Source organism: Styela clava, chromosome 7 (assembly GCF_964204865.1).
Source record: "Styela clava chromosome 7, kaStyClav1.hap1.2, whole genome shotgun sequence".
Taxonomy (NCBI): domain Eukaryota; kingdom Metazoa; phylum Chordata; class Ascidiacea; order Stolidobranchia; family Styelidae; genus Styela; species Styela clava.
Window position 1 is genome coordinate 17,529,187 of NC_135256.1, and position 26,383 is coordinate 17,555,569.

Below are 26,383 nucleotides of genomic sequence, written 5' to 3' on the forward strand. Positions count from 1 at the left end.
CTTATTTGAGCTTTTAAATTTGAAATGAATAATTATTTATTTGCTTGCATTTTTTGACACTTCGAGTAGTACATTTTATATTCAAGTGAACAGGGTATGTATATAATCGCACTGCAGTAACTTAACAATTTACTTGATAAAATCATTTGCTTAAAAGTAAAAGGCAATGTCGAATCTATTCCCTATTGAAAATCGCACTCTCGCAGACAATAAAGCAGAGCAGTTGACTACGCTACCTCCTGATGAATGGGAAAGTGATTACTTCATAACTGCTGCCATATTAGCCCCAATTGTTACCATACTGCTTGTTGCCAACACAATGATGTTTGCTGCTGTACTCGATATGATCATTTCTAGACGTAGTGGAGAAAGCATTACTGGTCCGATACTGATTCTTAATCTCGCGATTGCAGACATTTTGGTGAGTATTCTACAGGTTTTATATGTTTTTTCTTCATTTTTTGATATAAAAAAGGTAAAAAAATGAATTATTTTCAGATGGGTATTGCTTCTTTGCTCACGATAACCGAACCCGGTGCAGAAGACAATAAGGTTCTTGTCTGCTATGCTACTGTTGGATTAATCGCTATGCCGACAATGATTTCATCTCTGATTATGGCGGCCATTGCTATGGATAGATATATATGGGTTCGAAATCCATTTCGTGATAAAAGCTCTGATAATAAAAAGGTGAATGGAAACAATAGTTTATTTCATTTTGTTTTTCATTTAATTTATATCAATATATTCTTAAATAGGATATTTGAAAACTAGAATTTAAATTATTTTTTTTCACTTTTTTTTTGAGGGGCTATTCCAGCTATAAGCCGCATATTTTTCGTGCCATTGACATGATTTAATACAGTGTTGAGTAGAAGTCTCTAGACCAGATTTGCGAGTCAATCATTGAGTTAAATCTCAGTGGTGGCTAGTTAATGATAAGACCGGTACATTCCATTCGGATCAGCTCTGGCAGTTATTTGTCGTATGTGACTTTGCTCAGATAAGAGTCTTATTTACTTCTGACTGTTCTGAGTGAGCGTGTTTAGGCAAATTCTCCTGGTGAAATGTCTATAAATAATTTTTTCTCTTAGTATTATCTTTCTAAGTGGTCCAAATTTTTTCAGTTGGCTGTCATCCTCACAGCTATATGGATCATCTCCATATTGGTCGGATTTGCACCATTAATGGGATGGAGAAATGAAGAAGCGACTTTTCCATACGGGAGATGTGTCTTTCTTATAGTTGTTGCACCATCCTATATATTATTCGTATTTTTTGGATTTTTTCTACCAACCGTCTCTGTCACAGCATATCTTCATATTGTCATGTGCAAAGGTATTTACTATATATTAGAGCTCGACCGATATATCGGCCAACCGATATATCGGGCCGATATTGCGTGTTTGCCGATATATCATATCGGCCCAACCGGCCGATATATCTGGCCGATATATATCAGTGTTTGTCGCTTTTCCACGTTCTAAAAAATGAGTATTTTTGACCGGGAAATATCTGCGGCCGAGCGTTTTCTTTTTTTCGCTTCTCTCATTTTGCCTTTCAGTGAACAGAGTTCTCTTCTATATTTCTCTCTCTCTTTTATCTCGTCGTGCGGCGCAAGATCCTCGCCTTCGAATATCTTGCGTCCCAACTAGGCTTGCACGTAATCGACAAAAATCAATTCTGTAATTACGGCAAAATTGATTACGTAATGACCCCGTAATTGCGATATTTTTTCACACATTTAAACCAATCATAACAACCATTTGAATCCACTTCTTTTCCGAACGGGGCATCGAAATTGGTTTTCATATTACCGACAGTTAAAGACAAATACCAAGGAGTGAATTCAAATTAAATTTATTCTGATTTTTATCTTTTGTGTTGGCTGTGATTTTCCTTTATCATATTCGCAAATTAACCGTCCCAATTTTATGCGATCAATTTTATCATTACCGACACTGGTATACGAATATTTATGAAACGATAGTTGGCTTTTTTAAAATCGACTTTCGTATTGAATAAAAATTTCGGGTTTTTAAGTTATTAATCAACGACAAGCGCATTCTCTCGTTTGATTATACCTGCGCTTGCCTCGCGACGAAGACTTGTTATTGCTACGTTTTTTACATTATCCGACTTTGCTACCTAGTTAGCATTTTATAATAATTATTGATGCTGAATTATTGACGATATTCCGATTACCAAGCTTCATTTTATATCAAATTATTTCGCGGCCTAAATGTTATAACATTATTTGCGATAAATTTAGATCAAATATTAATTATTTAGTCGGCGATAAATTCTTACCCATAACTCGTTGTAAATTAATGCTAATAAATTCTATTTTGTTTTTTAATGCGCCGTGATTTGTATTAATAAAAGTGATTGAGTCGGGAAAAGAAAGTAGCCTTCTCTCCTTTTGAGGGCCCATAGCGGCGGTAAAATTCGTTTCATGTCTGTTTCACGGAAAGAAAGAAAAATATGCCTTCCGGAATTACAATCAACTATCACACATTCTTATTTATCATTATCAGCGCCGAATAAAAAAGATACCAAATCGTGAAGACAAAAAAGCCTGTCGGTGTTAATTGCGTTACGGTGATAACGCTCATAATAATATCGTTTTGACCGTGAAACCGAACGCTTAAACGGGGTGGCAACGCGTCATGCCTTCCCCCACCTGCGTAACAAGGGAGAGAAAAACGGAGCGAATACCGTAACTGTAACTTCTTCTACTTGTTAAACTTTCATTTTTACAATCGACGGAATTGACTGCTTTGAAGGAGTACGTTTCAAACGCGAAAGCGCTCGACCAATAATTACGAATTTACGTAATTTGTAACGTAATTTGTAACTCGAAATAATTACGTAATTCCGTAAATTACGTGCAAGCCTACTCCCCACCTACTACTGTATGGATCAAAATGGACTTCCAGAACCTTTTTACTGACTGCCTTTTTTCTTTTGTGCTTGGTTTTTTCAAACATTGCCTTCTGTGTGTGTTCTTATTATTTGCTGTGAAACTTTTATCAATGATGCAAGCACTGTGTAGGACTGCTTTATTTTTCAACATAAACTTTTGATTGACTGAAACTGAATTTTTCTTACTAGTTGTATTTACTGCGGGTTCAGGTTGTAGATATCGGTATGTCGATATCGGTTATCGGTCACTAGTTGGCCGATATATCGTTATCGGTATCGGTGCCAAAAAGTGATATCGGTCGAGCTCTACTATATATTTATTTTATTTTTTTGTTCAGTGACTTGCTGGCAGAGTCATTCGTATTCTGCGTATGGTGAAGGTCTTGGCCAAAGCCATAATTGTGTTAGTATTAAAAAATTAATATTCTCTTAAATTAATTTCATTTTTAGTAAATTAATTATAGTAAGTTATAGTAACCTTAATGTCTGTGCCCCAATTTGTTGTAAAGCTGCCCTTATTATACTGCAGAATGCAGGTTATAAATCTTCATTTATTCTCTGGTCATTCCAGTAATTTAATCACTACCTCCACCTCCATGGCGTACAAGGCAATGGCAATAGATAACAGAAATTTAAATTTACTAGCTCTACCTTGTTTGGTCAATTATCTCATATTTTAGGATATCAAAAAAAAATTTGAACGAAAAAAAAAATTATTGATTTGAATATATTTTTCTGAAGTTTCTAAAGAGCAAGGACAGAAGATTGCAGCTTGCGAAGTCCAAATTCGTTTTAAAAAACGACTTCGCAATTTGAAAAATGAAAATGGGATCGAAGAAAAAAGTTCATCTGTAGCATATAAAGATACAAAAGATGATGAAATTGACGTTTCCATAACAAGACCTCGGAATTATTCAATATTCAGTGTTTCCCAACCTCCACCCCGATCTCAAAGTGAAGGCGGGGATCCACTACCAGCTATCAGACGTATGGAAGCAAATGATGCCGTGGTGTTTTCACAATCATTTCCAACACCCTCCATCTCGTCTGAACATTGTGATGATAGTCAAAATCCACAATTGCCTGTAAGTGTCTTGCTTTAATAATTTTTTTGCACTTCGATTTTGTATAATCATCCTTTTGATGGTTTTTTGTCTCAAAAAATGCACTTTCTAAGCATTGACAGTTGCAATGTATTATACCCGAGGTTGTATATTTTTTTACACTTACGACGTATTTACATTCAGTAATACAAATCGTGCCTATTGGAAAAAATTGGAATTGGAAATGTTTTTTTTCTATTGTATGTACATTTAACCCATGATATGTGGGCTTACTTTTTAAATGTACATAACATGACTGAATTCTGTTTTACTTCTATATCAATAATAATTTTTACAGCATTTAATAATATTATGTCACATTTTAAATGATGGCAGATAAAAAGTAATGATTGATATTTCATGGTGAACTTGAATTTATCTGAAACCCAGTCCTTCGCAACACACCGTTATTTTGGCAGGCCATCCGTAGCACTGCTTTTGTCTGTTGTCATTTATTCCTCAAAAACCAAATGGAGAATATTTGTTCTTGTATAACAGAAGTACATGATATTGTGAATTTGCGATTAGACTTTCTATTCTATCCAATTAAAGAGTCAATTCTATCCAATTAAAGAGTCATGTTTATTCCAGCTACAGTATCCTTGCAGTATACGCATACGGATCCACTAGCATAAAGGCATAGAGAAAAGATAGGAAGTTAGTCTCGCGCAACCCAACTCAAATTTAGACTTTCTATTGATGGTAATTAACGTAAATGCCACATTGATGACAAAATTATCAGGAAATATTTTTGTTTTTACAGAAATTTTTGAACAACTTAAAACCGATGAAATGGTCCCGGACAGTGATCTTGATATTAGGATTGTTTGTTTGTATGTGGATGCCATTCTGGCTTGCATGTGTAGTGCAGGTGATGAATTATGATTTTTGATATTAATGATGGAGTAAATCATACCATGATGTCCCAGAAGGCCCACCCGGACCATAATTCGGTAGTTGCATATTGCCTTTGATTGTCTCCCAATGAACTTACTTGCTGTTCAGTAACAAGTCCGGATATTCTCTGAGAGGAATATTCTTTTCACCTATTCAAAATTTCTGTCCGAACCCATTCGAATTATTTACTATTCGGTTAAAAATGCCCAGCCTTAGCCCTCAATCATGGATGTGGTGATCTTGTGATTATCATGTTGCTGGTTTTTGAATATTGAAATTCTGACCCTCGTATTGGTGGTGCTAAGTTCACAGTGACGATTCTTTACAGTAACAAAAATTCCCAGTGAAAAATTTTATTTGTATTTATTATTATTGATAATACAAAATTTTTAATATCATTTTTTTATTTCTTGTCTTCAGGCTATCTGCACAGATAATTGTCATCTGGAGAATTTGGTCAGCACATATCTTGTCATACCTGGGATCGCCAATTCAGCAGTCAATCCACTGGTTTATATATCGACCGATAAAAGATTGAAAAAACATTTTTGTCAATGCTTCTTTGAATCTGCCAATAGTGAAACATCATCTGTCTCTTTTTCTTCACATTCTTCTCATGAAGCTTAACTTTATCTGCCTTTCTCACTCACTTTCAATACAAACTTTGATTTGTTGCTTTATTTTGGTTTTAACCGTTGTCATTGATTTTTTAATTAGTGTGGGTGTGTTCTTACTTAGGATGTTGATCGTAATGGAGAAATATTTTATCTGGAAGTGTATTGACTGTTTTACAATTTATACCGGTGTGACTAATATGAATAAAAGTACCTTTGTTTTTGTGATATGTCGATTCTTTTTTGTATTGGAACAGTATAATTAAAGGTGATTTTGTATTATTTGTTGTCTGAAGGAATCAGACTTATATTGAGAAGTTTGCATGTGAAGATTATATTTATTTGAGTTGAGAAATGTCCGGTTTCCGATCGTAATAGTAAGTTATTGTAAGAGACAAATTGGAGGCCACTGAATTGTTAAATATATCATTTTATTATGTTAAAACTTTTGTCAAAGAACAGTTATGTGCTCTTTATATATGGTTGCATTGATTTACTAATTTCATTCCTTTTGTAATAGATATCTCTGCTACTGACTACAATCAGGAAATAAAAGCAAGGATTTAAAGACCTTTTCACGAGAAGTTGACAAGATGTTGCATGTGCGAGATTTAGCCATGAATCATGTCCCTGTCGTGATGTACATTATCTCTATCATTTCGCCCAATAAGGAGAAAGACGAGAGTGACAAGATATTGAAAACATGCTTTTTATGTATCTTGAACATTATAATGTTCATTTAGTTTAGTTGTTTCAAGATATTGCTAAACAATGATTTGGGGATTTATATTACAGTAATAGATTGAAAGCATATGCTTGGCACGGTTACGAAATGTTTTGCATCACTATCATAATCATGAATCTTAGAAAAGTAATTTATTCTTGTATGTTCAATTTAAAAAAAAAATAGTTTATAGTTTAATTTTAAAACTCAATGGAGCAGTTTGAAATGATACAGTCAAGAAACTGTTTGTTGACCGCAGGATGGTAACTGGGTTGTAATCGGAGTAAACTTTCATCAGATTAGGACAATAAGTTTTACCCAGACTCTAAAACAAATTAAACTAGACCCCTTCTCTCAACATAGTAATGAAGAAATATTGTCAAGTTCGCCTCCGACCCTAGGCGATTTACAATTTTGACTCTTTGAGCGAAACTTGTACACTCGTGTCCCTGGTTGCAAGACTTCTTTTTTGATCTGCTTCTCGGAGATGAACATTGGTAGGCTCGATATATCCATCCGCCCACTTCATTATGTCTTGGCGGTGCTTCTGGCATTTGGATTATTGGAAACAAACAATACTGCATTTGCTTTATTATTTCAAATACTATGACACCTCGGTGCAATGCTTCATATTTATTGTGCATAATATATTACAAAAGCTACTTTATATATAATGGAACTTTTTCTTGCATTACTTAGGTAAAGCATATTAACAGTTAAGGTAAAACTAGTTTGCAATACCAGTTAGCGCAAATCGTTAGAAAATATAAATATGGACGTGAAAGTACAGTTGCAAGAGCTATAAGCTAATAGGAAAAGGACAGAAGTGTTAAATACTATATAATGTTATTCTATGGAGGAAAAGAATGAGGTTTTTGCATGTTGTCATGAAAAGTTTGCAACGATTTAAACTGTCTAAATACTAATAAACAACTGAATATATAATATGGCACTTGCATAATTTGGCACCGTACACTATTATGTTATATAAATAAGAATCTGAATATGGAAAAAGAAACTTGATAGCAGAGGATGTTTTGATGACATACAAGTTATATAAAATCACAATAAAATTGAGAATACATAGGATTCACCAATGTTCCCAGAATGGGGCTGATAGTAGAAGTTAGTTTTAATCATCCAGCTTTTAGCAGGCAGTTTACAGACAAAACTTATTCATAAACATACTTGAATTGGACATAGCTGCTCAAATCTAGTGTTTTTTTTTTTTATATTATAGTACACTTTCAATTTGGAATAAGACTTTTTTTGCAAATTTGATATCAAACAATCTAATCAAATGAACGCTTCAAAAAATAACATCAATTATACTGTTCTGCCGAACTTTGTGTTGCAAATTTTAATTCATTATTTGATGGGTTAAACTAATAAAGTTTGGGCAGTATTGAAGTAAAAAACAAATATTTCTAACACGAATATCTAATTGACTATAACAACTGGCTGAATTTCATTGGTATCTTCACGTTGTTTTTGTCTTCTGAATAAACTATGTCTTCTAAGTCCTCTTTCAACAACCTAAAAACATATATCCTTCGATAAAACTATATCAAAACAGCTGTTTGTGAGCTAGTTTTGATCTTGTGGCAAATGCAAGATGAGTGTTGTGTAGTTCACAATTAAATATTCATATCACAGCCTTCAGTATTCAAGAGAAAGCTAGCCTTAGAAAAAGTCGAACAACCATTTCAACAAAATAATTGCATGAACATAATTGGTGGAGCGAACAGTAAGCAGTCAGTACATGAGTAAGTACCAATTCACAACACTTTTTTGCATTATTTCATATCGGAAGAGTGTGCCGAAACTGTGAAAAAGGTTTTCTAAAACCCTGAATCAGCTCTTTTAAAGGCTCTAGAATCGTTTTTGAGCGGAGCGAACCTTGGAATTTTTTGATGGTGGTGGGGCCGATTAGATTAGTCCCATAGTTCAAGGTTTCCCAAACTGGGGTTCGCAATAACTGCACAGGGGGTCTGCAACGATATGAAAAGAGTCTGATCAATATTTAATGATCATTTTCAATCATAAAGCCATTGCATCTTTTTGGTTGAACGTTGCGGGCGAATATCCTTTGCTGTCACAAAGGCAATTGAAATTTTATTGCCTTCTGCAACGACCTAGATGTGTGAGGCAGCATTTTCAGCTCTCAACAATATGATGACAAAATACAGGGTGATACTTGCCGTAGAGTCGGACCTACGAGTTTGCTTGTTCAAAATTGCTCCGAGAATCGATAAATTGGGCAATGAAAAGCAAACTCATCCATCACATTAATGTTGTTTGTGTTGTGAATGAAACATTATCCTTAGTTCTAGGTTAGGCACAGAAATTGATACAGCATAATAACATGGCGATCTGTCAAAACTAAGATTCACAAATAGGGGTCCACAAATAGGGGGCTCTTACATTCCTCGTAACAGTCCTATGATTTTAGTAGTTGAACACCATATGTGAAGAGCCCAGGATTGATTTTTAATGGTCACTGAATTAGAAAAAGTAAACTAAACGATTGCAATTCTAATTGCCTTGGCATGAACAATTTATCATAAATGATAATTTCTTTTTAAGTCTCTTACATTCCTCGTAACAGTCCTATGATTTTAGTAGTTGCACACCATATGTGTAGAGCCCAGGATTGATTTTTAATGGTCACTGAATTAGAAAAAGTAAACTAAACGATTGCAATTCTAATTGCCTTGGCATTTACCTGGATGGGTTCGCTTCGAGTGGATGGCAAAGATCTGTGTCGAGAAAGTCCTGATAGTTTCTTTTTGCTTTTCTTTTTCAATGGATCATTGAATTCTTGTTCAAGTAATATTTCCTTCAATCTTGCTGTTTTTTCAAGTTGTGAAGTCAAATAATTTGGAAGTTGAATTTTTTTCAGACGGGGTGAATTTGGGAATTTAAGATTATTGTTTATTCTTTGAATAATGCTCCTGGAATGATAAAAAATGAAAGAGTAACATAAACAAAAGATGTTGGTTTTAAGATGCTTTTTGCCCTTCAGTTTTTCATGTCTGAATACCAAAACTTGCATTAAATTAGTAATATAGTTATAGTAACCTCCATCTCGGAAGGCTGACAGAAAATTTACGGTACATAGAATTGGGGTGTGATTAAAACTCAAAATAAATGTTATATATGACAGTACTTCCTAACCGGTGGGTCGCGAACTGAAAAGGGTTGGAAAACACTGGTATATGATAAATAGAAGACTACGACACCAATATGGTCCTTGCTTCGTATGTTATCCCCAGTTGCCCAAAATGATTTAAATTTAGCAATTATAAGTAGAATACAAGATTTTCAATTCTAGCAAAAATAAGCTTGCATATGTGATTCACTATTATTAAAATGCTTGCTTTTTTGTGAGGAAAAACATTTAACTCTTTCAATACTGTAATGATTCATTTACCAACCATTATAGGCAAGTACTTACTGTACATGAACTCTTTGCTCTTCTAACAAGACTTGAGTTGGATCAATTTGTTCAAGTTTTGGTAGCAATGTGGCTGGCTTCAGCTGCAAGTTTATAAAACAAATCAATATATAGATACAATGATCTCTAGTTTATGAGATACACTAGGTATGTACCTAGTTACCTAGGTACCTAGTTCAAATGAATTTGAAATTATTGTGAATTGAAAAAGATTTATATTAGGAATTCATATTATTAAATTTACAATTTTTACTGTGATTTCACGGCAAAATTGATTCACGTAAAAATTTGATACTAATATTTATTGTAAGTTGAATAACATATCATCGGCATATAGACTCCCCTAATTCATACATCAACCCCTGAACAAGGCCGTATGTAAGTAGACAAACTACAATTGTATCACAGTGTCGCACATTGAGCTGTGTTTCTGCTTGTATCATTTTTGATAAAACTGCATACTGCCTGTTATCTGCAGCTTATCTAAAGATATCCGAGGGGTCCATTTACTAAACTCCATATAATGTTGTCAGGTTTTTGAACATGTAATTGAGGTGGTCAAAAAATCAATTGGTATTCATGAAAGCTTTCGTTCTGCTCAAAATGTAATGCACTGTGAGAACCTTTTGATTCAATCTAAAAAATCTCCCAACTTTTTAAGGAGTTCCATGAATATTATTTGCTCGCAAGCTCGTTTAATGTTTGCAAGGGTTCGTGAATGTCCCTTAGGTGGTTTCCTTCCATGATACAAACTTACCCTTAATCTCGTTCCTGCATTGAATCTAACACTTCTTGCACGATCAGTGAATGTTATGTAGATACTTTCTTGTGACATGATTCGTATTCCTACTTTTCTACTGAGTGCAAATGTTATCGGTTGAAACGGAGGGGCGTGAACATGAGTTTGAGCATCTTTCCAAATCCACTTCTTGATCCTCTCACCTCGAGGGCTGGAAGGAATATCAATAACCATTATGAATTTTTGCAAGAGTAGAAAAACTCCACTCACTCAATCTATCAACGAGTAGAAAATAATTGTGTCGTTTTAGCACAAGCACACTCACTTGGAAGAATACAAAACTCACTCAAGAAAAACTTAGCAGGCAATTGATATGTTTAGAACAACAGAATAACCATAGTAAGTCAAAATAATTATGAAGCATGATTACCAATAACTCTATGGCAATATCGATTTCTCAGAATAAATTTTTTTGAAATAGGAAATCAGCCTTGATCAAATAGGAGATCTAGATTGAAATTGGTCAAGAAACAAACAAATGAATAAAGCAAGATAGGAATAAATGAAATGGAATGCAATATCTTTATTGTTCAGCAAATATATTGTGTAATATGTTATGTGAAAATAAACCTTAGGATCAAGCCTAGCAGAGATAGCTAATATCTCACCTGAAATATTCACCGCCAACAGGACTAAGCAACAATCTGACAATACCATTTGGATAATAGCACGTACAGTTTCCTGTAGGCTCAAATATTGCCTGAATGTTCTGGCCGTCAGTTGGTTCAATGTCCTGCAATGATATATTATATGAATCATACTTCTATGTGTCTTTGAATATTTTCAGAACTAGGGATAGTTTTCAAATTGTTTCGTAAGAATTTGATAAAATGGCAGCTAAGCACACTTCTTCTATTAACAGAATTTCAATTGGTATCTCAGAAAAATAATCTTTTATGGATCGAAATATCAGTATTGGTATATGATATCATTATCTCTTTAAGTGACAGCAGAGAAAAATTCTAAGCAAAGTAGAAAAAGTGTCATGCACAGTTTTTATGACTGTTTTTTTTTAATATATGGTGCTTATTCACATATTGCACTCTGGACAAGACTCTATGAGGCAGCTACGATTATTTGGAAAGAACAGATTCCTTTTGATTCCCCATTGCCTATCCAATTTATTTCATTCTGGATTAAGTCTGAGAATAGAAGCAAAACACTTTCTGTGTTCCATTCCGACCTTAGTGACAAAAAGTATTCAAGATAAAGAGTTGGTCACCATAATATCGTTGGTAAAATAATTCTAGCCGTGCTATTGATGACCATGCAGTAGCCACCACATCTCATTTCTTGATGAGTAGGGTGACCAGTCTTGACATGGATAGATAGAATTTTCATGTTTATGACAACTTAATTATATGGCAAACTACAACATATCGTTCGGTTGCCAATCCATGCCAGAAATCAGAATAGTTGATAAGTTAATTGTTCCAGGTGCATGAATGCTATGGTGAAGAAAGCTATAACCGACCAACGATTACTTAAACCACCCTATGAAAGTGAGGAGTGCAGTATAAGCACAAAATTATCCCTCGCGGTATCGAACCTGGTGTACTTTGCTGTTTTACTGTACACTGTTTACTCACCTCATGTACAATGAATGTCAACTTTCCAATCTTCTCACTGGCAATAATACTGAATGCAACAGTACCGGATGGATACCAAACATTTCCTGTGCCATCAGGAAATACTGTCAAGAAGATTCCACCATTTGGATACAACCTTCTTACAAATGTGTGTTGATATTTCTGAAATCAAATTCCAAATCATTATTATATGTGGAGAGTTATTTAATACAAATCGTGAATCAGGTGACTTTCATTTGAATCCTTGAAAAAAAAATTAAAATCCCCATTGGGAATCCAAAGCCAATAAATTGATGTCTAAATTAAAATAATCCCATATACATAGCACATGCTTGCCGCTAGGTATATTAATATTGAGAAATAGCACAACAGTGGTAAGTAAGGCAATATATTTCTTTATAAAAAACGACAAGCATGACATTTACTGTATATATTCACTGTGTCTTTACCATGTCAAGTTCTGATGAGGTTTTTATTTACCGGTACTATTTCAAATACTATCTAAAATAATATTTCTGACTATCAATATACTTTTTATTGAGTCATGTTCAACAGAGATATTTGCAAACATCTTTGGCATGAAATGGGACTTGGTACTACAGAATAGGTATGATATATTGGGTGTTCATAAAGTCCTGCTACGATATCAAAATTTTGTTATGAAGTCAGTTCTTAATACATCTTCACCAGGTTTGTTTTATTTTAATCAGTGTTTTTACTTCATTTGATACACCTGTAGAGCCAACAAACTACTATTGTGGTATCAATAAATTTGCTTTGCAATTTAAAATTTTAAAACTTTATAAACATTATTGAATATCAGCATCTGCACAAATTTTCAACATGCTTGATCATTTTTTCTTTTCTCAAATTGTACCGACTAACAATTGACCTATAACATATAATAAATTCAGCATTACCTTCCCACTAACGATATCATCATTTGGATCATAAACAAATATGTCAGAGCCTTCTTCACCAGGTGTAGGTGGTGTTACAGGTCGTATTGTCCAACCTTCTTCCATGCATTTCTCAGATGACAATGAATAGTTGACAGTCTTCAATTGTCTCGCAACTAAACAAGAATTTTTTTTTTGTGACTAAAATGCATTCTTGAACATACAGTCAAGCTTAGTGCTAAGTACCAGGAACACACTTGCTATTGTATCACTGATTATCTTGTTTGAATAATACAAGGGATTATTATAAGCAGAAGAATTGCTGGGCTCTGCTGGTCAAATATGATGTCTTCCAACATCAAAGTCCTTGCATCTGCACCATTTGTTTGTTAGATTGTCCCTTACATTGACAAGTAACTAGATGGGAGGAAATAGTCTTTTATATGATGGAACAGTCCTATCAACCTTCCTCTCCCCAGAAAAATATTTTGGTTCAGAATAAAATAATGTTTGAAATAGAATTGAAAAATAAAGTTCAATTTTCTTACAAGCATAGAAGTTTGTTTGATTTGCCAACATTTGTCCACCAGTTCCTGCATGTTGTTTCGCTTGTTTCTCCATCTCTCGCATCCTGCTTCGTTCTCTCTCCCTTTCTTTGGCAAGTTTTCTATCCTGACATAGACATTCCAAAACTATTATATGTACATTGGACAAGATGGTAAAATTAAAAAAAATGTCTGGAGATTTAAAAATGTAGTTTCGATTTGGAGACTGTCTAAAAACTGAATCTGACAAGGAATCGAGGAGAAAAAATGTCATATCTAGAAATATATTATTGACACTTTCATTTTGAGTACAGTCTTATGACTCAGTACAGTCATCACTAGCTACGACAGGATTTCCCAAACTTTTTGGTTGGGGTTTGGGATTTTTGATCTGCTACACCAAAATGATTAGGTCCAATACTCTAAATGCCGAGTGGCCATAAAATAATTGATAATATACTACTTGAGTATAATACACTATATATACATGTAGCCTAACTGTACCTGACGACTTCCATAGGCGGAATGTGGCTCAATATTGATTAATTCGTTTTCTGGAATCATTGAAGACATTTTATCCAATCGAAATTGTTTCATATCATTCATCATTCCTCGATAATAACCTTTCTGATCTGGATTCATCTCATCCCAGTTAAGATGATCAGGAATAGAAATCTGTAATATGAATTGACAAAAGTTGCAATAATTTGTTATTAGTTAGTAGCGAAAGCCATTATTGGCAAAATAAAAAATAATTTGTGTACACGATTGTCCCTATGCTATGCTAACATATGTCCCCCAGTGGCCCAAAGCTAAGTCACTCAGAACTAAGGGAGAATAATCTTGAAACAAGATTACAGGTTACCATTAAAGTGTCAAACGAGAAACTACGGTAATAAAATAAGGTGCATTAACGGGTAGAAGCATTTGTACAACCAACGCGTAACATCATAATCCTGGTGCACAAACTAAGCCAGTTATAACTTGACTCACAGATGAAAAAAGTTTGCAACTTGGACACCAGTTATAAGCCATTAGTATTTGAGATTTTTTTTAATTCGTCGGGTGTGTACGCTAACAGTAAATTAATAAGAGATCACTGCCAGCTGAGTGCAGTGGCTGAAAGCTTTTCTGGAATGACAAATCCAGAAGGTTCAGGAGAACACAGTGCGCAATACTCAATTAGGCACAGTGACGCAATATTTCGCAGATGGGAAGGGAAGCCATTAGTATCACTGCCAGCTGAGTGCAGTGGCATGAAGCTTTCTGGACGGCAAATCCAGAAAGTTCAGGAGAACACAGTGCGCTATAATATCTGTAAAAATAGGCACAGCAAGATGGGAAGAAGTTCGCAATTCAAACACCAGTTATGAGCCAACCACCTATCACCAGCCCAATATGAGAGCAACAAGTGTATTACCAACTTTCAGTATAGTGCATTAGAATTACCTACTGAAGAAACCTGCAAACATATTCAACAATACATACATCAATTTCTCCATAATCTACTTGTTCCATCTGAGATTCCGCCTTATATTGTAGAATGAAAGGTGGGCCGACACTGGGCAATGTTTGGCTTGTACCATGCGAAGTATGGGTAAGAGCTTCTGAACCACCAAATTCAGATTCTGTTAGCTCTGTGATAGGATTTTCATCTTCTGTGTCACTTTCAGGTACAGATGAATGATCTTTCTTTTTTCTAGACAGTGAAAAGTAATTACAATGTGCTATAATTTTTTTTGTTATTACGATTTCAAAGGGTTGACAGAAGGGACTGGGAGGTTGCACTGCACTTGGTAGGATGTTCTCATCAAACTTATTCATTTTGAAGAAGAGGAAAGTTCATAAGATGACTTAATATCATTGCAAGAATTTTTTGCTCCTTCCAGTTGTTACTAAAAAAACATTGCGTCTGTTTATTGTCTGTATGCTTTCATATTTACATTTATTTGTTTTGGTTGATAAATCAAAAAATCTATCTTTCATCAATTAAGTAACTTTGATTCGAGTGCACAATTTTTGGCATTCAATAATAAAACATTAATAAATGTAATGGTGATTTAAAAGATAATAACAACGTCTTACCCCACACCATCTGATTGTGATTGTGTGATATGTAAAACACTTTCATCATCAATAATTTCAGAAGTTGATAAATCAGATGTGATGTGTTTTCTTTGCCTGAAAAAACACAACAATCTAGTCAGGATTGTGAAACTCATACAGAAGGGATGACCAAAAGTGATTAATCTACTATTCAAAATATATTCTGAAACAATATTTACGAACATCCATTATTGGATATGTACCAAATTTGGCTCAGCGGTATGGCGCATCATACTAAGCATTGGGAATGGCCCGCCACCGCACCTCTGATTACCCTGTGTGGGTTCGCAGATTCAAATCCCATGCAAGGTTAATTATATGCAAGAGGATTGCTGGACTCCTCGCCGCTGCAGGGTGGTTCACGTGACCACTGGTCATTTACGGCTTCCTCCTCCATTGAGTTCATGCATCTGAAAACAAATAACTGGGTAACTGATACCATACCCGACTTGGACTGGCAACTGGAAGAGAAGGCTGTGGGTCATCATATTTCATATCGGCTTTCCTCTTCCCTGGGATAAATATGTAAATCCAATCATATCTAATCCTATGGGTTATATCCAAGAAAGGGCACATGGAAGTCAATCAATATTCAATTGACTGGGAATTGCAGGAGAGTAAACAAGTGATCAGATCAGTTTTCTACTTTTTGCAGTTTTCAGAAACTCAATGACAGCCTTTTTTGAAATGCTAACCCACATCAACTACTTGAAATAATACTTCTCAAAATGAAAATATCCCAAATTAATATTATATTGAATATAATTTATAAAATGATTTCGTACATTACCTTCTATTATCAGAAACATATCCTCTGGTTCCGTCAGATGCTGCAGTAGCTAAGGCTGGTCGTGACTGAAATGTAAAAATATCCCGGTGATCTGAAAAATAATACTCAAATATTAAACAGAAAATTATATGTAATATAAAAATAATCAATTTTTATAATAGAGAAATGAATAGTATGGATGAACCAAATTTAGGCAGATCAAACACATTATATTGGAAAAGTAATCAAATGTTAAATGTAGTGCAATTAAAAATGAAAAAGACACATTTTGAAAAAACAATTTGACAAGCATTTTGAGTCAGTATAAGAAATCATAAAAAAAATATATGGCAGTTCAGCATAGAAACATCAGAAACAGCCATAAAAAGATATTAATTTTGAGCAGAAATTTTGTCAGTTTCTAGTATGCAACTGAGTTATGGCGTTGATCAATATGATAAATCAAGGGTGAGCACTAACTTTCCTGAGTGGGCCAGTTACACATAATGAGCTTGGTTCATGGGCCAGAGGTGCGAAACTCAATAACAAAAACTATGGATAAAAATTGGTTTCTTTATAAAAGCTACTCAAACAGCTGCTAACGTTTATATAATAATAATAAACACAATGTAACAATCGGTGTCATTATGAAGTTATTTTCATCGATATTTTCAACAGAAATTTATATCTATAAAAATTATAGTCCTAATTTCAGCACGTACAAGTGCGTCGGATGAAAAGCTCCGGTCCGCGGCCATAATTTGCCCACCCCTGGTATAGATGAACTTGGGTATAATAGATACAGTTTTTTATATTTGGAGACATTTTGGTCAGGAACAATTTTTGATCATCCAATTTGCTGATGAAAAGGCATTTTCTTTGCTTTGATAATAAGAACGTCCCGATTAAAAATATTTTTTCTATCTAAGAAGATTTGGAAATTAAATGATGAAGGTTCTTTCTTGTCAAAATAGAGCGGCTATTGGCCGGATGACTTACACCAAAATATATCATGATTATCTTCGGAAATATTCATTTTTGTTTCGTGATGATTCTGAATTTTTCGTCCCCTACTGTATCTCTTGTGACCTCTAGGCGACGATATTGCCCACTTTGAGAATCACTCGGATAGAAAGCTACAACTTACGATGATGATCCTCCACGTTAGTTTGTGGCCATTCAAACATTTCAGCCATCCAGCTTTCATCAGTTTGTACATCAATTGATATCGCAGTATATTCTTCGCCTGTAAATTTGATCCCTCGGACTTCTTCTCGAATAGCTGGTGATATAATCGGCTCCCTGGAAAAAACATTACATTTTGAAGAATTTGTCGTAATTAGCGAAAAATAGAAGATTCAAAACACATTGACACACATACTAGTATACTAGTGGTGAAATACTGCTGTAGGGTTTGGATTTTGAATCACTTCATTCATTTAAGCTTGTCCAAGGACAGTAATAACCAGTTGTTAATGCTGGGCAGAATAGGATAGGATCTACATATATATCTCATTGGATAGAAAAGTCGATATGACGACTTAATCATATGACAAACTACAACCTCTCGTCCAGTACCAGTCCATGTAGAGTATGGAATTAGTTTAGCCAGTTATTCGTTTTCAGATGCATGGACTTGATGGTTGAGGAAGCCGTAACCGGCCAGCGAATATGTGAACCCCCTGTGGCGACGAGGAGTCCAGCAATCCTCATGTACATAATTATCACCACATGGGATTCAAACCTGCGAGCCCCCGCAGGGTAATCAGAGGTACGGTGACAAGCGTATTCCTAACATTCAGCACAATGTACCACACCGCCGAGCCAGCAGCTGAGCTCACAACTACAACTACAATAAATCATAATAAATAATTTATTAGTCAAAAATCCTAAATCCCATAAACACTACCACACTCATTGTGTAATAAATTGAGTGGCCGATGCCAAACAGAAAAGATCCTTCTAAGATTAGTAGCTCCTTACATACCAGCGGCTGCTTATACAGAGCCTTGTTAAGGGTGAAAAAAATAAAAATAATTACTAATATTGAACATCACCGGTGTTGTATTAACCATAAAGATAATAGAAAACTGTAAAATAAAAAAATCGTGGGTAAACATGTATTCAAAAATATTGCCACATTCTCAAGCAACAGTTCAGTACTTATTTATTGCCTTTTTTATTACTAATGCACTCAACCACAATATTATTGGACACGAAGTGTACATATAGATCATTTAGTTATTATGTTATTGTTCTTGCTGGTATTTTTCTCTTGTTTTCATGAAAAACAAACTACTGGACCAATAGATTTGAAATTTTCAGTGATTGTATTATAAAGATTGTATTTTTCGCATTATTACTTTAGCTTTATTCGCATTAATTTCGCATTATTACTTTCACTTATTTCAAAACTTTCTGTGGACTCTATGTGATTCATTTTTCACGTATAGTATACAGTACTCGTACAGTAGAATGGGTAAGGTACTGTATAAGATAAGGTAGATTACTGCTCCGCTTTGGCTTTTGTGTCCATATATTTGGGCGTCAATTAAAAATATTTCAACATGAAAATCTCTAGTCAGTGGTAATTCTATAACTGAGAACTGTTATACTCACACTGTTTGTTTCTTGGGTTGTGACCATACATCCGCTAATAACTTGACAGCTTCATCTTGTTTTCTTGCAAATTTCTCTCCAATAGGAGTTGCAGATCTATCTTCCGCAGCATATTCAAGTGGTTCTTCATAGTCAGTTACTGTGTTTCCTTTACCTGAATAAAAATCATCTTCCATTTCACAATTTCTGTTGGAATATTTTATGAGGTTGATCACATCCCATCTCTGAACAAGGCTCAACACTATCCACTGGCTTTAAAAACCGGAATCTTGTCAGATTAAGCTGCTTAAATGTGACAAACTAAATGAAGCAGTGGGCATTTATTGAAGTTATGGACTTGCTTAGTTTCAAACCTATATTCTTAATGTTGGATGCCAACATATTCAGGATACCACTCTGACCCCCATGAAGCCAAATATAGCATATAAAATAATAAAATATATTTTTTTTATATAGAGCAAAGAATGGGTCTGGTATAGTTTAGTACCACATGTACTTCTAGGTCAGCTGACTCAACAATTTTTGCATATGTCATTCCTAAAAAAACAAAAAATTATGTCGCTATGACGTCACAGTGGCGTAATTAGGCTCTCAAAAGTATACGGATGGTCGTTCAAAGCGTGCAGACAATCGCCCGTAATCGAGCAAGCTATTTCTTTTGTCGCAATGATCCCAATATGAGAGATCGCTGGCGTTAGTGAGTTCATTATTGGCAGTGCAGGTGCCATTTCGGGTGATCGTAGCTATAGTTTCGCAAGCTCTATCATGTGATGGTGACGTCGTAGTGACATAATTTTTGGACGGCATAGCCAGGGGGGGGATGGGGGGGGGGTAGGAATAACATATGCAAAATTCGTTATGCTTCGCAAACTGGAAGTACTTGTGGTACTATACTAGACCCAAAGAATTAATATTAGTCATTGAAACACACAAACCTATTGGTGGTAGTGGCATTGAAGTTACAAAATCATCATTTATCTTTTCTTCCCTTTTGTCCAGTGAAAGATCTTCATCAGCTTTTTCCTTATTTTCTTCATTTTCATCTGAACAGAGATAAATTAGATGATAACCTGGTTATGTTAATATTTGCGAAGCTTTTCTAATGAATTGACGTATCATTATATATTTGAAGCTCATCTCAACCTCAAGATTATCTCCAACGAACCTTCAACATTTTTGGTCATTAACTCAACTACATCGATAACTTTTGTTTCTTCTTCATGTTTTTTCAAATTTTCAACAGTCAATGCAGAAGGAACACGAGGCTTTGATCTGCAAGCACATTCATTATATTATAAATTTGGTAAACTAGATTAGAGTGTACGGTAAATACACAGCACCACAGTGAGTAATCAGAATAAAGATTATAAAAATAGACAAAATATCTTATTAATGAGACTTTAATTACAACTTGACTATGCTACTATACAGTATGCGACAGATTGAAGCATGTGTGGGAAGTATACAAATACAAGCTTATCTTTACTTTAGCTCAATTAGGAAATAAATTACAGATTAGGACAATCTGACAGTGAAATAAGCACCATTCAATTATATTTTATGCATGCATATTCTGATATTAACATTTATAGGAAAGCATAATACGGTGCCTTATTCATTAGGTGAAAGTATTATTCAAGAAAATCCTTAGAATCCCATAATAAGGTTACCTTTCTGTTTTATTTCCAGTATCGTTGGTATCTTCCAGTTCTTCTGCTATCTCTTCGTTTGGTGTTTCGGTCGCATTGTTCAGAGAATCATTGTCCTCAATTGAAGGAGAAGCGGGATTTTCTTCCATTTTAGAGATATTTCCGCATTTCCTTTTCTAATTCATTTTAATTCACCTCACTTTCCTATGCTACCTACTCCTAAACGACTGCACAAATAGCAGAACCTAAGCACCACCTTGGAGCATTGAAGCTGCTATATCACGCTTAGCCTGCTGCTATGGCAACGGGGATTGACCATGCAAATTCCGAAAGTAAAGCTCACTGTGGCTCAATACACATAATAGAATGTACCGAGTTTAAAGTTTTACTAAATAAAATAAATAAACTACAACAAACTATTTCAGCCCACCTTATAACACAACAATCAATTTAATATCTTATTTGCAGTTACAACATCTATCAACTGCAATCACGAATAAACCCCGGGATTTAACATTTGATTGTTCAAAATTCTTTAAATTCGCCACATACATTAACGCGCTATTTTATTTAGAGGAATAGTTATGAAGTTGTATACATAATTGTATGAAATATTCTAAATTGAAGGCCAATTTTGACCACAGCTCACATCCAACTCCAAGGTTCAAGTTGAATGAATAACCAGTTTTCTAATTCTTGCCTGCAAGGTGTCAGAAAAGAGCAGGATTTTGTCTTGTGTTAGAAAGCTAAAGCGGGAACTCTAGCAAAGTTACCCGAAATAGTTTTCTGCAGAAGTAATTTTTCGCAAGATAGGCTACCTGCAGGTTCAAGAATGTTCAGAGGGGATTTGGTACCGTACCTTTGTCAACATGAATTTTATTCAGAAAAAACAACATCGTATAATTCTGAAAAAAATAGATTTTGTACTAGTCTAGGTGTGATACCGTACCCAAAGAGGTAATATTATTTATTTATTTATAAGAATGCTGAATGTATTAGTAGCTGTGGCCGCCGGCACAGGGATTGGATCTTTGAATTAGGTTTCAAGGTTCTTCGGTCTTGAAATAGTTACCGTAAATCCGGCTATAACCTACCGTAATGAGGCAAAAATGGCAAAGCAACAGAGTCAGATATTACGGTATTATGTTAAATTTATACCGGTACAGGTAGTACAGTAGTATTTTCTGCTGTTTGTTTACCTATGCAACTTGCAGCATCTACATAACAAATGAACTTAGAAACATAGACATGTAATACCGGTAGCAGTTTCAGAATAATACACATGAACAAAAAATAAATTTGTGAGATACAAAAATAAGTTTGTACAAAAATGATAACAATTATATTTTGATACAGTAGTTTGACTGAACAGGGCAAGATTTTCATAGTTTATCCAACACGAAATACTTCATGTGTTCTCCATGTAAAAAAATTGAGACATATTTTAAAATGAATGCGTCGGACGTCACAATATGACCAAAATTCTTTCCTGCTGACATTGATTTTTGGTAAAAACTATCGTGTGTTACGGTAAAATTACTATGGGCAGGGGGTGTATTTACTTGGCTAGCACAGACAGTCCCCGAACTCGTAACAGAACTAAACTACAAATACTGCGTGTGTCCCCTTTTTCTGAGGAATCCAATGTTGAAGTTTTTAGATTGACTCTTGCTTTATGACGCACTGCGAGTTTGGCAATTTGTGCCAATGCGGAGCCCCCAACTGTCTCGTAAAGGAGGGGTTTGCATTCACTGTTATATTTGATATCTTTTGATGTGGGGGCCATCCTTAGAATTGGAGAACTGTGCCTTACTGCTATACAACTAATAAATAGTTTATGAAGCATTGTGTATCTATCATTTGTAAAGGTCTCCAATTGAATTATTAACTGCTTCGCTTCGTGGTATTTCCTCATATATTTATTTATTACCTCATATATACTTTTATTACATGGATCATCAAATTTGTTTTATTTTCTGTATTAGTCTATTGACATTCATTGTCCATGTTGAATATTTATGAATTTATCATAGAAGAACTTAGAACTGAATTAACAAAACAATGGAGGTCATGAATTGAAGTTATTCTACATTTCTATAAGATGTGATTGATTTCAAGTACTTACCAAATTCTATTTTTAATATACACTTAAATGTTATTGGAATATCCAATTCAAAACATGCCATTGATTGTGGATTTAATTCTGAAGAATGAGTTAAATGAAATATTTATTCTGTGAATATAATAAGTTTTATATTTATCTATAACCACAAGAGTTATTGTAACAACAACAAAACTAACATATAATAATCTCAAGTATTCAAAAAATGTTTATCATTTTCTATGTAGCTTCTGCACTCAAAATGATAGATTAAATTATTTTTATATGTCTACCATTATTAATATTTTGTTTATTCATTAAACCTTTAGCTTTCTCCATTAAATTATTACCTAGTAGCCAATATTGCTTTGTATCACCTTAAATTTGGTGAATCAGTGTACAGGTCATAGTGCGCCTGACGTTTTGCCATGCCTGTACCTACCAATGAGACGTCAATGTCCGCAAATGAAGATTCTTCAGAGAGTGAGAAGAAAGTTCAAGAAATTTCAGATGGGGTAATGGATCGAACACAGCAATTTCAACAAATACCTGCACAGAAAGAGGTAAAAGTTGCACTAATTTCAATTATTTATAACAATATTTTATTAACCATGCACAAAGCATGGAGTAGCAAAACTGTGCAGTGTTCTAGTTTTATTGATTTATCTTAGTATACAAAAAATATTCTATTTCATTTTATAATCCCTGATATACCTAGAAATATGCTGCTCTATTTGATTTTATTATCTCTGATATATTTAGAAATATGCTACATGACTGCCTAACCATGTTGGTGTAAACAACCTTTTTATTTGTAAGACATACCCACTAAAAGGGATCTTAGATACCCTATCGTGTACCAAACCAGAAGTTTCCATTTAAGATTGAATGGAATTGATATTCAAAACAATCTTTGACTGTAAAGTTCAAGAACATACTTACAAAAAAGTATAGTTTTGGATGGATCGATTTGTTCATAATGTTCACTTTACATTACAATTATTGAACAGCCAAGTATAAAATGAAATCATTTTTGAGAGAATAATATCTATCAATGACAGTATCAGGATTATTCTGTGTGGTTTTAATAACAAATGAGACTAATAAAATTGTTAGTTATGTGTTTTTAATGGTTCATCATTGCAAAATATGCAATTAAATGACCCGTAATTGTCATTGATCTGAATGGAAAACTCATTTACACTGTGAACACTGCCGGAAGTAGTGAAGTTGTTTAGTGATATATAACCTTATGTATGACTATGGAATGTTATAAAAATATACACAATGCACACATAAGTGTCTTTAAATATTAGAAGAGGAATCTTAGATGCAAGCAAGAGCATTGATTTTTTATTCTATATAGGACCTCTCTTTGTTTGCATACGACTAAATCATCAAATTTTATGCCTATTTGGCGTACATGTAAAAATGTTAGGGTAATGTGTGTCAGGAAACATCCTTTTGCTTGTTACATGATGCTATTCAGTTTTGTTTTGTACATGGCGTTCATGTTTTATTTCCTCTTTATAATGTTGATGACAGTATCAAGTTTCTTTGTTCTTGTTTATTGCACTTAGATGTTTCCTCCTCAGTATGAGTTTAATAAAACCGTAGTGAAATGAAAACATAAACTCGTGCGTCGCCTACAAATTTAATACATCTTCATATTAACCTCCATGAAAGTAGATGTAGGGAGTATTTTAAAATAAAAAATAGTTGAAATTTCTGTATTCAATGTCGTTAAAAGTTTACAGTATGATTTGTAAAGCGAATATCGAGAGTAGTTATTTATTTAGCATAGGGAAAGTATTATACGTATGCATCTGAAGGACATGAAGTCGAGTGTTTCTTTCAATAACTAGCTAAATATTGTTATACTGCAATATAAGTAAGTACTGTGAAGAACACTTAATTCAAGTAGTCTCAACCTAATATTTCTAATAGTTCTTGCAATATATTCTGCAAATAGTTCAGTATATGGCGAGGAGAATAGGTACAGGTAAACCATGTAGTGGTTGTGGGATCCATTTCCCATCAATATTTGTATGAGATTGCTCCAATAGCAATATTACTAATCTGTGAGATCTTGGGTTAAATAAGTAAATAAAGTAACATAGTTGTTTGGACTACTTCTAAAAAGCTTTGTATGATGGAATTTTTTGGTTGATAAGTTTGCATTAAATAGTTGCGTTTAGGAAACTGGTCGGGTTCCATATGATAACTAGTTTTTCAACTTCCTCGTATTACATTTTGTATATGACCCAGTGAAATTATATTTGTTGGGTAAGTTGCATTAGTAATAGTGGTAATAAATATTAATTTTTTTGTTTTGAATGGCAACCCATTGCACTTATATTTTGATTCATTTTTTTAAACATGATTTATGAGATAAAAAATAAGACATTATCTTATCTGATTTTATGAAAACATGGGGTAAGCTGATTTTAATATGGGTATTTGGTGGAGGAATTATTTTGTTGTTCAGCTTTCAAGTAGCAATGAATTATTTTATTGACGAAATGATTATCGGAATCATTTGGGATTTAGAATTCTCTTTCTAAGGCTAGCTGTTTTATGAAATTGCAGGCTGTTTTGTACATAATGGTTTATGTAAAGTTTCTTGAAGTTCAGTATTGCCCTCTGGGCATATAATCTTGAATTTTTGTTCTCAAAATTACACCTTGCTGCTATGCACTTTATCCAAATCTACTTTGCATGTTTACCATATACTGTTAACAGACTTCAACCCCATTCAAAATCCTTTTTGCAAAGTTTTCCCATTCAAAGTTTTGGAAGATCATTGCACTGATTGTTTAGTAGGCCTACTCCTGGGCAGCTCACCCAGAGGTTTAGAATCCTTGGATTACTGGTACCCTGGTACAGAATATTCACATTTCATGATTTCTATGGCTCGGCGGTGTGCTCATGCTAAGCGTTAGGAATTTGAAGAATTTTGATTTGCATTTGCTGTAGTATTAATAATATTCTTTCGTTTTTCTATTAGTAGTGTAATACTTATTCATGAACACATATTATGCTACTTGAACTGTACAAAATCGTGAGTGTGAAATTCATTTTACTGTAAAATCATAGCGCCTAGTTTATCTGTTTGTTTAGTGCTTTATTTAAAGTAAAGTAAAATCGTTAGGATTAGTAAATAATTGAGTATTGGCTGTGAAAATTTTGAAAATTTTATTTAAAAAAGTTGCATAATTCATATGAAATGTTAGACCGTTATTGCTAATAGTTGGCATTGAAATGCAAACTCCAATATAAGAATAAGAAGGATGTAATTACTAACGGATGCAAACTAGAAGCTTAAAGTCAACTTCCTTTTCAGTTGAGCTATCATGACGTTTTCACAAGTATATGATGATATGTGGTGTAATATGACAGCTTTCTTTGGAAGAATTGCAACAACACTTCCCATTAATAATGATAAGTTCGTTTTTATGGAGGATGGCACACATCAACTGCTACATGATGGCATATGTCTTTGATTCGACCAAGTGGGTACTTACCCTTGGTCGTTTTATTGCGTCGTAGACATCATCATTTTATTTTGTATTGACATATTATGATGT

The 26,383-nt window shown here is 34.1% G+C and overlaps 4 protein-coding genes across 5 annotated transcripts in view; 2 read left to right on the forward strand and 2 right to left on the reverse strand.

Annotated features, from left to right (window-relative positions):
• Positions 1–6,933, forward strand: part of LOC120327941 (conserved oligomeric Golgi complex subunit 3-like) — a 29,662-nt gene extending 22,729 nt beyond the window's left edge. Inside the window, exons 20-24 of one of the 2 annotated variants that reach the window (XM_039394315.2) lie at positions 499–690; positions 1,128–1,338; positions 3,667–4,010; positions 4,792–4,899; positions 5,346–6,053. In XM_039394315.2, the coding sequence (XP_039250249.2) occupies positions 499–690; positions 1,128–1,338; positions 3,667–4,010; positions 4,792–4,899; positions 5,346–5,552 (1,062 nt within the window). In that variant the 3' untranslated portion in view covers positions 5,553–6,053. The other variant, XM_039394317.2, reaches the window with a different exon arrangement.
• LOC120327835 (transcription initiation factor TFIID subunit 9-like) overlaps positions 1–26,383 on the reverse strand; it is a 120,471-nt gene that overhangs the window by 30,758 nt on the left and 63,330 nt on the right. The window lies entirely within an intron of this gene.
• On the reverse strand, positions 6,882–21,006 carry LOC120327943 (uncharacterized). The gene is made up of 17 exons (XM_039394319.2): positions 20,717–21,006; positions 20,212–20,318; positions 19,982–20,089; positions 19,047–19,200; positions 17,575–17,729; positions 16,449–16,539; positions 15,638–15,733; positions 15,041–15,251; positions 14,057–14,227; positions 13,556–13,679; positions 13,029–13,183; positions 12,109–12,270; positions 11,128–11,252; positions 10,478–10,670; positions 9,721–9,803; positions 8,989–9,217; positions 6,882–7,799 (listed from the first exon to the last, which is right to left on the reverse strand). Exons 1-17 carry the CDS (start codon positions 20,842–20,844, stop codon positions 7,704–7,706), a joined length of 2,388 nt encoding a protein of 795 aa, XP_039250253.2. The 5' UTR covers positions 20,845–21,006; the 3' UTR covers positions 6,882–7,703.
• Positions 23,112–26,383, forward strand: part of LOC120327940 (fibronectin type-III domain-containing protein 3A-like) — a 50,928-nt gene continuing 47,656 nt past the window's right edge. The window contains exon 1 of the mRNA XM_039394314.2: positions 23,112–23,359. Coding sequence (XP_039250248.2) covers positions 23,225–23,359 — 135 coding nt within the window. The 5' untranslated portion in view covers positions 23,112–23,224. The remainder of the gene's footprint in view (positions 23,360–26,383) is intronic.

Bases quoted from the DNA above. Each gene is read 5' to 3' on its own strand.
- LOC120327943 (XM_039394319.2), bottom strand. From the start codon at position 20,844: ATGGAAGAAAATCCCGCTTCTCCTTCAATTGAGGACAATGATTCTCTG. The intron at 20,319-20,716 runs GTAACCTTATTA...ATGTGCTTGCAG, and splicing joins ACTGGAAATAAAACAGAAAG to ATCAAAGCCTCGTGTTCCTT. The intron at 19,201-19,981 runs GTTTGTGTGTTT...ATTTTTATTCAG, and splicing joins AATGCCACTACCACCAATAG to GTAAAGGAAACACAGTAACT.